General features: G+C 39.4%; 1 protein-coding gene across 8 annotated transcripts in view; it reads left to right on the top strand.

The window, feature by feature from the left end:
* The window catches only part of LTBP1 (latent transforming growth factor beta binding protein 1), a 185,948-nt gene that overhangs the window by 45,465 nt on the left and 124,863 nt on the right, over window positions 1–15,620 (top strand). For all 8 annotated transcript variants that reach the window (XM_028724280.2, XM_028724279.2, XM_077925685.1 and 5 more), the window contains exon 5: window positions 9,269–9,436. In XM_028724280.2, the coding sequence (XP_028580113.2) occupies window positions 9,269–9,436 (168 nt within the window). The remainder of the gene's footprint in view (window positions 1–9,268; window positions 9,437–15,620) is intronic.

The raw sequence follows: 15,620 nt of genomic DNA, 5'->3' as shown, positions 1-15,620 counted from the left end.
TCAGAACAGTTTCTTTCGAGCTCATTTGGATACAAACCTACCAATTATAACATTAAAATTAGTAAGTTGCAGTTTATCGTTTTCTGTGCAGAGAATGCTTTGATCAGACAACCAGTCTTGGCACATCGTTGACTGTACATCATTCTTTATCCTTTTTAGTCTAGAAACTGATCTTTCGCTAGTACAGTTTGCAACCATTAAACACAGGAACAATCTGAAAATTGTTTCCACATTTGAAAAAGCTGTCCGAATTTTCTCCTGGAATATTATTTCATACATATCTTGGTGGCTTAAATTTTCATTTTCAGGGTGAGCTTCTTTGACATACAGGTGGAAGGACAAGAGTTCCTTGAGTAGGCTAAGCTCAACATCCTTTGGATACTTTTTCATCAACATTTTACTGCCATTGTGAATCTGTTCCTTGGTCACTTGCAGATTCACCAAAAATTGCCAGCTACACTCCTATACATGGTTTCCCTTCTGTCTAGGTAGGCTTCAAGAGCATCCATGACAGGGATAAAGGAATTTACCCTAAAACTTGTCTATTGGAGAAAATTCATCTAAGGCTTTGGGTGTTGTGTCATCATTGTTTTGTTTTTTTGCACTCTCTGCCGCCTTTTGACAGTTTTGCACTCTACATCTGGTAGAGTAAATTTTGTTTGCTGTTCAATTTAATCAATTTAGTCTGAGTGTTTGATATAAGCTGCAATAGTGAGCTGTAAATATTTGCACATATGCTCAGTGAAGTATGTAAACTTTGGAGTGACTTGCTAACTTTATGAAATTGGTCTAGCAAATGTGTCCAAAGGTGACGCAAGGAAATAAATTCAAATTCTTCCATTTTGTGCAGAAGATTTTCAGCATGTCATCTAGTTTCTCCTTTCTCTGTTTCATTATAGTAAATATGACTGAGAGCTTCTACAATGTAAGCATAACTTTTGCTAGTAGCTGCAGTAGCTTTGGTGTGAGTCTCCCCTCGCATCTTGTGTCTCATAAATGTTTAGGAACTTTTGACTCGAGGAAATAAATTTTTTTAGCACTGCCCATCTTTTTGTAGGTCTGATAAAAAACAATAAAGCTCATTCACTGGTATATCTATCTTGTGGCATGTTCCTTCAGTGCCTTTTGTTAATTTTTTGGCTGACGATCCTGTTACTTCATTGTTACTTTCTCTATAAGTTTCTGTACTTGTAGTGGTAGTTACTGACAACAGTTCTTGAAGTTCTTGGGAGGCTGCGTTCTGGTTGTTCTTTAGTCTGCTCAGTGAAGTCTGCTTGATTTTTTTCTGTTTGCAAACATGATTCTTTATCTAAGGGTTAAGTAAGCCTTTAAACATTTTGAATATTTACTTCTGTTCTTTTTGTCATTTTGGTTTACTAGCACAACTTTCATATCACTTCTTATTATTTCCACAAAAAGTCAAAATTAAATATTGTTGTGATTCACAGTGATATAAAATAAGTCTCACTTGTTCTCAAAATGGATGCTACAGTGATAGATGGCGATCTGAACACTTGTATTGCTTCATAGCTGAATTTATTTGATTCTGAATAGCTTTAAAGCTTCCATAAACTTCACTAAACAGTAAGCATGCACTTGTGTAACTGTTAAACAGTCATAGACTCATACGTCACATGGTTAATGTTACTAAGCAACTGGGCCTAGATAGTAAAATTTGCCTTAAAAAAAAAAAAAGAATGGCAAGAGGTCAAGGCCCCTCTAGATTATGAGGCCCTGGGCTCCAGCCTGCTTAGCCCGTACATAAATCTGGCACTGCTTGCAGTCGGAAGTGCAGTGGGTGGCGACTGGAGAGATTAAGTAGAGATTTTGATTCTCATTAGATTTGCAGTTATTTGTCGCACCACACTGGCATTATTAAGGGACGCAGGGCACACTGTGGTCTAAACCACTGAGCCTCTTCAGCTTGCTGATCGTAAGGTCGGTGGTTCAAACCCATGCAACGGGATGAGCTCCTGTTGTTTTGTCCTAGCTTCTGCCAGCCTAGCAGTTTCAAAGCATACCAGTGCAAGTAGATAAATAGGTACTGCCATGGTGGGAAGGGACATTTCTGTGTGCTCTGGCACTTGTCATGGTGTCCCGTTGCACCAGAAGCAATTTAGTCATGCTGGCCACATGACCCGGAAAGCTGTCTGTGGGCAAACACTGGCTGCCTCAGCCTGAAAACCAAGATGAGTGCCACACGCCATAGTCACCTTTGAATAACAACAACAACAACAACAACAACAACAATATTTTTATTACTTATAATGGTTTCCCCAGCCACTCTGGGTGGCTCCCAACAGAATATTAAAAATTCAATAAAACATCAAACATTAAAAACTTCCCTAAACAGGGCTGCCTTTGACTGGATTTAACCGTCCAGGGTTCCTTTACCTATTAAGCTATTCAGTTAAGATTAACAAACCTTGTTCTGTCTATGCAAAACAGACAGAGCTCATCATTTAGTCTGGGATTTTTCAAAAAATAATACACTTTATGCCTTTGATATCGAGTATAGTGGGTTATCTTTATTTTTGCATTGCTATAAGGACTTGAGATGAACTGCTGGTTAGGGGGCTATTCCTTTGTCTGTGTGGTTGATTACACACACCCACACACACCCCATTATGTACCCCTGCTGGTCCCTAACCCATCCATGCCACAAATGGGAGCAACAGTGGAACTGGCTGACACCATGCAATCATTCACAATTTATGTAAGAGATACTATTTTCTCTTCTGAAATGTTTAGCAAAAGCCAATCAATATTTAGCAAAAGCCAATCAAGGACTGACTTGTTAGTTGACTATACAGTATATGGCTCTAACTGAAAAATCGCTAGAGGAAATAATGTTTTTTAAAAAAAAAATATAGTATGTAGAAATATTGTGAAAAATTCATTGTATGATTGAAAAAAGTTGCTGTTAAACAACAAAAAAAGGTTATAATTTATAGTGGGTATTTATTAAATATCAACTTTCCTTTGTACAGCTTTAAAGAAAAAACTCTGAGAAGAGTTAATCAGGATGGGATGATAAAAGAACCGGGACAGGCCTACTTTAGGAAATAAGCAATTTCCTCTTGATTGTGTTTTGTCAGCAGTTTAAAAGGTATAGGAGATAACCAAAGAGCTTGAAAAGCTTTTAGTGTTTCTTAAAACTGTATGTTTATATCTATACATGTATGTGTGTGTAAGTCTGGGATGGTTTTTTCAGCTGTTCTGTGCAACAGGATTGGAACATAAATACCACAACATGAGAGATGAGTCCTAGGTGCATGTAAACCTTATATCCTAATAATGTGTATGGAATGAAAATATTACTTTGTTTCTAATGAAAATGCATTTAATATATTTAATACCATGTGGATCAATGAATTCTTTCTCCACTCTGTAAATATGTGTGTCATCTTTAAATGGAGCATGAGAACATAATCAGTGCCTGTTTTTTTGTATAGTCTTGCTACTCTCCAAAACCCACCCCCCACCCCCATTTTACAAGAGACTGGAAAGGTGCAGTTTCTCTAGGACAACAGCCTTCCAGTGACTTCATTAGTAAAGCAGCCCCAAACTTCTGTGTCCACATGGTCCTCCTCCAAATAGAATGAGATGCACATGGACAGCTGGGTGTGTCATAGCTAGAAATCTTGCACCATATAGTAACTCTGGAAGGCATCTATGTAAATTCTGAAAAGAATGGTAAACAATTAGTAGAAAATGTAAATCAACAATTGTTCACATTCATAAAGACAACTAAAACATGTATAAAATCTTCCTGGAATCGGATTGGCATTAAAAGTAAAATGATCTACAAAGCTAGCTTATAGAATTCCTTCACCTTATATAACCCTATCTAGGTATGGCAAAAACAGCTGTCATGGCCATCTGGTCATAAGCCCTGCCAAATGCCCATTCCTCTGCTTGCTCTTTCTATTACAGCATAACAGACTGCAATTCAGTTTGTCACAGCAAGCCTTGTGTAGGATCACATTTAATTCATGATGTTGCTGTTGAATTGCCAGACCTTCAGGGTGGAGACTAATGGACTTTGGTGTGTGCCGTTGAATTATATTGGGTGCATTGCCAGTACAAAGCATTAACCCCCCGCCCTCCATACTGTAACAGATACTTCCTGTGATGGAAATCCTATTTAATCCATGACTTGGGACTTAAGTTTCTGTTCTGTGAATGGAGGGAATAGCTTTCCATTCAACAAATGAGAGTTCTATAAGCAAAAGTGGTACAAAACTGTCCTTCCATCCATGAAGCAAAAACATAGAATGTAAGCCAGTGGTTCTTAGAGGGTGTGGCAACAGCCCTGCCCCCCTGGTGTGGCCGGAGACAATGGCAAGTGTGGCAGGAAGAGTCAAGGACAATCAAAGAAACATTTCAGTGTAGTGTAGTGTAGTGTAGTGTAGTGTAGTGTAGTGTAGTGTAGTGTAGTGTAGTGTAGTGTAGTAGAATAATAATAATGATGATACTAACAAATTGCAGAATATGGATAGATATATTTTCAAAATGAGAGCAAGAGCATCAAGTGATACTACAATCCTAGTTGTGTTTTCCAGTGCATCTCTTTTCAGTTAAAAAATTTGATGCGATGTTGGCAATTTTTTATTTTGAAAGAGCGGCCCAGCGAAAACAATTTTGAGAACCACTGATCTCAACCCATGGATTTACTATTAGGTCTCATCCAAGAGATTATGTCTTGGTTTCAGTTCCCTATTTGTAAAAATGGAATGAGGGATTTATTCATGAGAGAAAAATTAAAAACAATGTTATATGAATGATAAAAAAAGAAATAATGTGCCCATAATTCAATGAATGTCTATTTATTAAAATTGTATACTGCCCTTCATCTTTAGATCCCAGGGCGGTTCACAACACAGGTTACTTTCATATTGCCAAGGCCATTTTTGTGTAATTTGAGATTGGATTACTACCGTCTATACGTGAATCTAATGCGCCATCAAATCTAATGTGCACCTCAGTTTTCAAAACCTTGAAACCCAAAAAGTATTTACTATGTCAGCGATGTTTTTCATGCTTGTAATTGAATCTAATGTGCCATCAAATCTAATGCACACCCTAATTTTCGTGACATAATTTGGCCAAAAAAGATGTGCATTACATTAAAGGAAACATGGTAGTACATAGAGAAATCCTGGAATGGTGGCTAATGCTTATCTTTGCTACATGGCTACTTTTCATAAAACAGTATCCTAAGGAGCCCATCTCGGTAGTGGTCCCAATCCTATGGAATGTCATCCCATCAGATGTCAAGGAGATAAACAACTATATGACTTTTAGAAGACATACAAAGGCAGCGCTGTATAGGGAAGTTTTCAGTGTTTGATGTCTCCTTGTGTTTGATGTTTCCTTGTGTTGGAAGCCGCCCAGAGTGGCTGGGGCAACCTAGTCAGATGGGTTGGGTACTACTACTACTACTACTACTACTAATAATAATAATAATAATACATTAAGCTTACTGAGGGCTGCATTTTAGGATTATTTTGTACATGGGTATGGATATTTGGATGAAACATACAAGTAGAGAATCATATACAGAGACCATATATGTGTAAGTATCTTTGTGATTCCCTTTAACTTATCCAGGAGTGAAGTGCAATTAAGGATTAGATCCACCTTTCCATTTACTGTAAATGGAAATTTCTACATATGTTTGTCCTTCAGTCTAATGTGCCAAGTGTGCCCTTTGTATTTGGGTAACAGAAGCCTCAAGAATTGGTGGGTACTTAGCTGAAATAGAAACTAGTAGTGTTGAGGTACAGTGTGGATTTTTCTTACATGTTCAGGTTTAGAGTTGGCATTTCATATGTGCGCAGAGGTATAAATGGACAAACCCTACTTGTACTGACTTTTTGTAAGACATGGTGCATCTTTAGCAGCCCATTCTTGTTCCACATAGAGGCACAAAAGTCCATCTTGAGTTGCCGTGGAGAACTACAGGATAGCTCTTGCACGTTGGCTCTGCAAACCCTTGTCTTCTCTTCTGGTCTGCAGTTTTGAATGATCCTCTGATCTGATCTGCTTGTTATATAGTTCCCGAAAATAGTCCATGAAACTTCGGCTTCTTTTCACTAAACGATCATTTTCAAATGTGGATGTCTATTAGGACTAGGAATGCTGGAGAAATTAAATCATTCTGTATTAGGAATTGAACCAACCTAATTCACTGGTCCAAAAATTTGCATGCATGTCGGAATGCAGATATGGGTTGGATTACATACTTTGCTGAAATGGCAATGTAGTGTCTGTAAAATTCCATAAAATATGTGAAAATAAGTGTTTGGTATTTAACAGAAAAATCATACAAAAATATGTAGAAGAAATGCATTGAAAGCATGCCAAAAAATAAGTCTTTTAGGGGAAGAAAGTACAGCATTCGTACAATTCAAATGTGAATTTTTCACGCATTTTTTAAAATGCAAAAAACAGAATGGAATGGATCTATGATTCATGCATACTCATGCATGTGAACTGACATGGAATGGAAATAGGTTGTTCTCTCCCTAACAATGCATGGGATTTTATTCTACTTCAATTGCCTGCCCTGGGCTCTTATATGAGGAAGAGCAATATAAAAATCAAATTATAATATTAATTCACGTTCTTACAACCAGAAACTCATGAGATGTCTGACACAAACAGACAATGAGTGATACACGCAGTTCCTGCAACTCCCCTTATGTGCTCTGCAGATGTATAAAGAAAGTGTATCAGTAGTGGATTCTTGGAAGCATGCATTTCCTGGATACAGCCAGTCTCCAAAGAAAGTCCTATGAGATGCACCCTTCCAAAGCAATCCTATACAAATCAACTCAGAAGAAGCTTTAGGGGTTGCTACCAAGTAAGGCTCCTAAATAACTTACTGAGTTCCCAGTCATATATACCATCAATCCTTTGCTATGTTATCAAATTGTACTGAAAGTGCATTGTTTGTTGTCTTGTCTGCATCGTGACTCAAGAGTCACCACTCAGTCTCATTGGTATTGTCAGAGTCCAGTTTAAACCATGCTGTGGCACTGAAGAGCTGCAGCTGGGATTTCTCTAGCACACGAGATTTTCCAGGTTGGGCCAGCTTGATAGTGGTTACTTAGCTAAGCATGTTGTTTTAATTAGATCACTTCCTAAATGGGAAAAAAATGATTGCAAAAGGCATGTTAAAATAGAGGATAGAAATTGTTACGGTTTTTCTAGGAAAAGATTTTTTTTTTCTGTGAAGACATTTCCAAATAAAATATTGAAAATCTGCTTGCTGTTTTAGAATTGACTTAGATGTTTGAAATGTGGCCGCCTTAGCAGTTCACAAGCAACTTTATGCCTGTTTATTGGGAAAGGTGTAGAGCTAGTTCCTAGAAAATGCAGTTTGCCAGTAGAAAAGCTAAGATTTGCCTTTAAGTGAGCTATGAATGGTGAAGTTAGAATGAGTGAAATTCATTGTTTTCCCCTTTCATCTCTGCTAAGCCTACTGTTAAGAATTATTCAGAGCACAAGTGTTCCAAATATGAGGCAGGCTTCCTTAGAAGGCTGTGAGCAGCGCCAGGGAAGACTTTTAACTCCTCTGTGAGCCTTCTCACTGTCTTCTTGCAACCAGTAAACAGAACTGCAATGCATTCTAGTCTACCTCTGTTGGTGAAGTACAGTTGGCTCTTCATACTATGTAAAATGGCGCTGGTACTAGAAAGCAGACCTGCCAAAGCCTACGTGATAAATTAGCAGTGCAGACTGCACCCCCTGTATTGGTCCCACAATGAATGGGAGGAGACTGCTCCCATATCCATGTGTCGTCGTGCTGAATGAACACATTAAATCTCCTCAGATAATGAGTAGCTGTAGCTAGTTGTATTTGGAGGGGGGGGGAGTTCACGGTTTCAATATTGGCAGAGAGCAGCTTTCTGTAAGTAGGTCTGAAAGTTGCTTGTTTACAGTAAGCTGGAGCATTTGCTCTGCATCTGGCGGGCAACAGTTTAATGCCAGTGTCTGGAGATGAATCAGCTGGCACTGTTTTCTTTACTTTCAATTAATCTTATTAAAAGCCAAAAATAATATGAAATGATATTATTTTTATGTTAGGAAACATTCTCCTTCCCCCTCCCCTAAGCATTACCCATAATAATTTCCCAGAGGGCATTCATACACTGGATGGGCCAACCAACCAGTGTTCAAATTGCACGCATTGTTGTGGCAGGAACATTTTGGAAAATGTTTAGGAAAAATGTTGGCTTGGATAATTTTTTGCAACTAGTTATTATTAATATGGTTTCTTAATGAAGGAATGAAGTTGCAGTAAAACTTTGACAAGGTGGGGGGAGATGCACATATATCTGAAGCATGCTTTTTAAAAAAGTAACAAAATAAGAGATATAAATGTTTGTTGCTTAACCAAACGTATATACAACCATTCATAAAACCTGGGGTTTTAAAAAAGAGAGAAAATCTGGGGTTTGGTAAATCCTCCCATCTTCTAAGAACAGATCAGATTAAAGCAATGAATGACTGTGTCTGGAATACACTTTCGCTTTGCCCCACCCCGTTAGGAACAGGTTTTGCAGTTATCCGTTGGCAATCTTGCACAATTAGGACGTTGGTTTAAGTGTTAGTATTTGTCGACAAAGTAAAACCTATAATATGTAAATCCACATGGAGTAGCCGTTCCAAGAATTTGTGGAAAAAAAATAAAGGGTCCTGGGCAGCTGCGTCACTGGATTTGTTCACTTCAGGCTGGGGTGCCAGGAGATTTGAGACAGATGTTTTCAGACATGCGGCATGCCTAAAACATTTCCAGGGGTCGGGCTACAAATAGTGACTTAATAAGTGTAGAAACAGGAAAAGTATGCAAGAGGAAAAGACGCAAGAGTTTATTCACCCCTAGGTGAACAGCCAGTCGCTTTACATTACATCTGCCTGTCAGGGTTGGCTATTTAAGCTGTCATGCCCTTGGTATTGCTCTTTGACTGTGAATAAAGTGCAGCATTGTGATTACTAATCCCACTCCAGTGACTTGACTTTAAATGTGGTTTTGGAGTGGATCCCGGAGTCCTGTTTGCTAAGCTTCCTACTCCTTTTTCAGAGACACCACTGGATATCGAGGAGAGAGCACTGAAGACTGCCCTCCTCTGTTAAGAACTCTCTGCCTTTTTAAATTTTAATTTTAAAGAGCTTTTTTTTTTTTTTATCATCTAAAGGAACTCAATGGCTACCAAAGTGACTTGTTTGTTTTTCTTTTTCTCTTTGCCTCTGCTCCCAGTGGGAAATCACACGGGACGCATCAAGGTGGTCTTTACACCCAGCATCTGTAAAGTGACTTGTAAAAAAGGCACCTGCCAGAACAGCTGCGAGAAAGGGAACACCACGACTCTGATTAGTGAAAATGGGCATGCTGCTGACACCTTGACAGCACCCAACTTCCGAGTAGGTAAGTCTCTCCAATCCTTCATCATCCTTGCTAATCCTTTCTTCTTCTTCTTCTGTTGGACTCTGCGTATTTGTACATGTTTTGAAATTGTTAGCTTTTTCTTCAAGGGTCTATGGTAAGTGTAATGTCATTGGTGCTGGGCATCCCCTGACTGCCTGATAATTCTTTGAACGTGCAAAAGAGAGGGATAACTAGCTAAACCCCATAGTTTAGGTTGTATGTGGAGGGGGAGGCGGTGGCAGCACTGTGTGTTAGTAGCTCTGTGTAGAAACTCGCAAATTGGACGGAAAATATGTCATGGTTGAGGGGGGAAAAGCTCTCAGTTTGTGGTTCTAATTTTGCATAAGTGAATGTGAAAAATCTAGTTAGACTTAAATGAAATGTTCCTGCAAGACATTGTCTGGGAATTGTTTGACTCTGCATTCCTGTGAGTGAAATGGGTGCCAGTTTTCAACTTTTGCCTTGAGTGTGTTGTGAGCATAACATATTTATTATGTGTCAAGTGTCCAAATAGGAGACAGAAAGCTTGGAAATCAAATCAAAAGTAAGATAAATGTCAATTATCATTCCAGTGAATGCTATTTTGTGTTTTCCAAAAAGACATCTCAGTGGCATAGCTAGCATGGTACACCAAAAATAAGATTGTTTTTCAAAGGTTATTGAATGTTAGCTGTAGAGAAGTGTATATTTAACACAGATTCAGTTTCCCACCCATCTTGCTTTGCAGTGAAATTCAAGCACAATGGTTCAGAGTAGTGTGACATACAGTTTACATGTCCTTGTTACTGATTAGAGCAGTTTGCAATGTCATTTTATTCAGTTCATGAAACTCGTAAAGCTCTTCACTTAATGTCAGATAATCCTTAGAATAACAAAACTATTCCAAGTACAAACATAATGTTAGGCAGAGTAGAAAGAGGCATCCTAATTGTCTTTTTATGGTATACAGTCTTTCCCAAAAAATGCTATTTCTGATTCCTCTGGTCTGGCAAAGTGGATGTATGAAATGCAGATCAATCACTCTAAAGATTCTTCCAGATGTTGCTTCTAGCAGAACGGTAGCAGCAAATCAGGAATCACAGCAGGAGGTGCCTCAGAGAGGAGAGATGCTTCTCAGCATGGGAGTTTAGAGTTACCATTGCTGTCTTGCACAATTGTAGCTGTGTCAGTCTTGTTGGATTCTGCTAGTCTGTCTGGACTGGCAGCATCTGAAATGGAGATGACATTTCAGCATGGGGATTGAGTGTGACCAGTGCTCTGATTCAAGCACCTATTATCTACAAAAGAGAAAAGTGTTGATTTAGATGTAACAGAAAACCACAGCCGGGTATTATTTGAAATCTAGATTCACTTGCTGCTTCCTCCCATTGTACTTCCCGGAGTTCCAATTTAGACGCTGACTATAGTATATTATCATAGCAGAATAACTGGACAGTGTATCGTTTGCACACACAAAAACTGGAAATTGCAACTGAACTGTGACCTGATTCCACTTTTGCAGACATAGGGGAGAGTGTGCATGACCCCAAGGCTCATTCTTGCTACACCAAACCATGGTTTGGCATTTCCTCTGAACTAAGCCTATATCTGGAAGTGCCCTTAGATTAAATTACAGACAAGCCATGGTATGGATCCAAATTCCTTTGATACCGTAGTACATTTTTTGATAATGATAGCTTTAAAAGGCATGCTGCACTGGTTGCATCCTAAATATAATTCTGGTATGTGGCAATGTGTGAGGAACTGAAAAATAAGGAGAATTTATGAATGAGAGCTGCTATGCATCCAGTAACAAGTGTGAAAAATCAAATTCCATTCCTGTGGCAATTGTCACAGCTATGTGAAGCATAGTTTTGTTTTAATACATTTAGTATAACTGCCCTGAATGATAAGGTATCTTAGAAGGTAAAATATTTGATAACCAAGAAGAAACATTACAGGACAGAATGACATTGGAGGTTTTTAAGCACTTCAGGGAGTTGAACTTGATGACTCTCAGGGTTCCTTCCAACCCTACAGATCTATGATTCTATGATATATTTTTACTTGTTCTGTAAAGCTGCATTGCACAATCTTTGGAAACAAGTAGTATCATTTTCTTCCTGCCCTCAGGTTTGATATTTAGAAACGGTATGCCCTGTAACTACTTAAAAGGGAATCAACCCAATATATAGAAAAGTTTATCAGGCATACAAAACAGTATGCAGGCGTGTTTATGTTTAGAAGTCTGACTTGCAAGGCATTACCAGAACTGCACCCAGAGGTAAAACTGGGATGGTGAGTGATTTTGTGGATCATAATGATCCATCATTGCTTGTCTGGGTGAGGGGAAAATGGAAGAGTTAGGTCTTCAATTGCCACTTAGTGCCAGGATCACACTTTTAAGGTCCAGCCCACTAATATGTTAGACTCCATCTAGCCAGGCAGAATAGGTGTTACGTATTAGGCAGCAGGTGGGCCTCAGAAGTAGCTGCAGTATTTACCTCCTAGAGTTCAAGGTCTTGTACCTAATGAATACAATGGTGCATAGTTCCAGGAGCATGGGTTCGTAAGCTGAATATGGTCTTTGATCACTAGTCCTAGGAATAAGAAACCTGGAGCAAGTCCAGCACTGGGATGAGTAGAGAGCAGCTCTAGTTTCTGCCTCAAAAATTTTCTGGGAAAACAAAAGGCCTTTAGAGACAGTATTGAGAAGATCTGTAACCTTAAGAATCCTTGTGCCAGCACTGGGACATTTCCTTCATTAAACTGAATTAATATCAGTGGGTTTTTTGTTTTGGTTCATAAGACATCTGGATGTAGGGTAGCAGTAAGGTAACCAAGTTTAAAGACACCATATCGTTCAAGGTGGTTGGGGGGGGGGGGGAAGGATTACGCAAAGCTAAAAGGACCTCTCCAAACTGTAGAAATGGGTATTAGAATGGCAAAAAACAGTTCAGTGTAAACAAATGTCAAGTGATACATATTGGGATAAAAAGAAACCTAACTTTATATAAACTGCCACTGGCTGTTTTTCTGTCTGTTATAATACTAGAACCTGGGGTTATCAAGTGAAGCTGAATAGTGGGAGATTCGGGATATACAAAATGAAGAACTTCTTCAAACAGCACATTGTTTAAGGGTTCAAAAAATTCATGGAAGATAAGACTCTCAGCGACTAGTAATGATGCCTGTATGTTACCTCTGGCACCAGAAGCTGTATTCTTTAGTTGCTTGGGAACATGAGAGTTCCATTGTGCTCATGTCCTCCTTGTGGGTTTCACATAGGCATCTGGTGGCCACTGTGAGAATAAAACAGACTGGACTAGATGGATTTTTGGTCTGATCCAACAGGGCTCTTCCCATTTTTCTCTCCTTTCTTTACCTCACTACCCCATCCTCACTATTGCCTTTACTTTTATAAGGGATGTGGATGGTTTCTTAATTGTTTTGGTTGATTCTTACTGGCAGATTCACTTTACTGCTGTTTTCCAGACAAGTGCATGGTGGCTAAGGAGTCTTGGTATAAATACCCTCACCCCATCTTTGCCACCCCTTTCAATTACCATGGGCATTTTACGAGTGGCATATAAAAATAATAATGTGTATTGTGTTAAAACAATAGCAGCAGTCGGTTTAGAGTGGACAAAAACACCCCAAGTTCAGTCAACTGATTGAAGTACGGTAGTTCAGAGTATTAATATAGATTTGTTTATGTTATGCGACTGTTTTGCTTTCAGATTTAGCTTTCCAAAAGAATTGTATTTATTTGTGGCAGGGAACTGGATTAGAGAGTGTAATGGAGAAAGGGAACAGCATTGCAAATGCTGAATTTCCCAGCTAACATTTGTGATGGTATGACTCATTCTTGCTCATAAGTCTTTTCTGATTTAATATATTCTAGCAAGTTTGAACAATGTAGGGCTGATACAGTGAAGTACTTATTCATTCTCTTTAGGCTTTATAAGGCAAAAACAGTATGACTTGCTGCTCTTGAACTGAACATCTTAGGCAGGCTTCCTCAACCTTGGCCCTCCAGCTGTTTTTAGCCTACAATTCCCATGATCCCTAGCTAGCAGGACCAGTGGTCAGGGATGATGGGAATTATAGTCTTGAACCTGTAGTCTCAAACCTGGAGGACAGAGGTTGAGGAAGCCTGATCTTAGGGTTAGTGATCATGTCTCTTGCTGCTTCCCTATAACTTTTACTTAAGAGCAAAAGTCATATAACACACTTTCCCCTTTTATCTACTTTCTATTGAGCTCTAATTCCCCCCAATCACTTTGGTCTGACTCCTTCTGGCCTTAACTACTTATAATACTAAGTTCTGAGTGAACCTCTTGGAGAAGTAACAAGGTTATTCTTTGCTTGCATCCCCAAACTCGGCCCTCCAGCTGTTTTGGGACTACAATTCCCATCATCCCTGACCACTTGTCCTGTTAGCTAGGAATGATGAGAGTTGTAGTCCCAAAACAGCTGGAGGGTCGAGTTTGGGGATGCCTGTCTCAGTCCCTACTGCAACTCTTCCTATTTATCTTTCCATTATAGCCTGACTGATTTCTGTCCTCTACCTCTTTTGGTGACTCCTGTACTCCTTCCTTCTTGTATCCCATAAGAAAATAAGAAGAGCCATGCAGGATTATACCCACCTATTTCAGCATTGCGTTCTTACAGTGGGCAGCCTCTGTGGGAAGCCCCCAAACAGGGCAGAAGCACAAAAGCACTCTCCTCACTTATGTTTCCTAGCAACTGACATTCGGAGGCATATCATCTCTGGTACTGGAGGTAGGACACAGTCATAATGGCTAGAAGCCATTGATAGCTGTACCCTAAGGCTCTTTCAATGCTGCCCAATTTGGTGGCCGTTACTACATCCAGGGGCAGTGAATTCCACTCTGTGGTGGTTCTTCTTCAGCAAGACTTCTTTTATATGCATGTTGATTTTATCTTTAATATTACTTTACACCAGTTTATTTAGAACAAACATTAAGCTAATCAGCCTGTTATTTCATAGATTTCCCCCAATCACTTTTTAAAAAAATGTCTTTAAAGACAACTTTTTATCCCCGGAAAAGAGGATAGCAGCAGCAATGGGCAGCGGGCTCCACGCCGGGTGGCTTTCTCCTGGCACGGACCTGCCCAGCGTATTTGGCGGCTGGGCTTATAAGATGAACCCCCAAATTGCAGCTGCCAATTTGGGGGGTCGTCTAATACGCCCAGTCGCCTAATATGCCGGAATCTACGGTACATGTTTTTGTTGTAAGTTCAGCAATTTTACATTTGAGTTCTTCATTAACTTGTAGATGGATGCCATTTGGACCTGGTGATTTGTTTTTAATTTGTCACTAAGGTGAAGGACTTAATCTTTTGTCACAACTATTTGCCTCTGTTGCCCAATCTCCTTTCTTGGGAAAGTTAGTTCAGATAGAAGGGTCTGCCCTATATCTCCTGCTGTGAGTTCAGATGCAAATAATTCATTCAGCTTCTCTGCAACCTTTTCCCCCTTGTATAGCATACCTTTTTGAGTCCTTTGTCCAAAGGTACAACCATCTTCCTAGATGGTTTCCTTCTTCAAAGCCAGTGTGGTGTAGTGGTTAAGAGTGGTAGACTCATAATCTGGGGAACCGGGTTCGTGTCTCCGCTCCTCCACAAGCAGCTGCTGGGTGACCTTGGGCTAGTCACATTTCTTTGAAGTCTCTCAGCCCCACTCACCTCACAGAGTGTTTGTTGTGGAGGAGGAAGGAAAAGGAGAATGTTAGCCACTTTGAGACTCCTTTGGGTAGTGATAAAGCGGGATCAAATCCAAACTCTTCTTCTTCTTCAAATGTATTTAAATATATTTTTGTTGGTGGTCTTAATGATTCTAGCAATATGCTCTCTTTTTCCATCCATTGTTGGCTGTTTGCAGTTTGTTTTTGTTTTTCTCATTGATCCAGGTCCCATGTGGATTAAACTCTTGGCTCTAACTCCGGGCTTCTATAATCCTTCCATCTAAGTAGAGCATGAAGTAGCTATGTCCTCAGCATCCAGTACGCATGGGTACCTATGTACAAGGAGATCTTGTTTAACTAAAAGCCATTGATTGCTCATCAGTTTGTCTAACTTAAATGATTCCAAGGATGGAAAGAGAAAGCCACTGTTGTGGAATAATTTAAGTGCTGGGCTTTCACATAGGAAACTGAGACTTAAACATAGCATCTCAACA

The sequence above is a fragment of the Podarcis muralis genome, chromosome 3, assembly GCF_964188315.1.
Source record: "Podarcis muralis chromosome 3, rPodMur119.hap1.1, whole genome shotgun sequence".
Lineage (NCBI taxonomy): Eukaryota > Metazoa > Chordata > Lepidosauria > Squamata > Lacertidae > Podarcis > Podarcis muralis.
The sequence above is the reverse complement of the archived record's forward strand: the minus strand, read 5'-3'. Positions and strand labels throughout refer to the sequence as shown.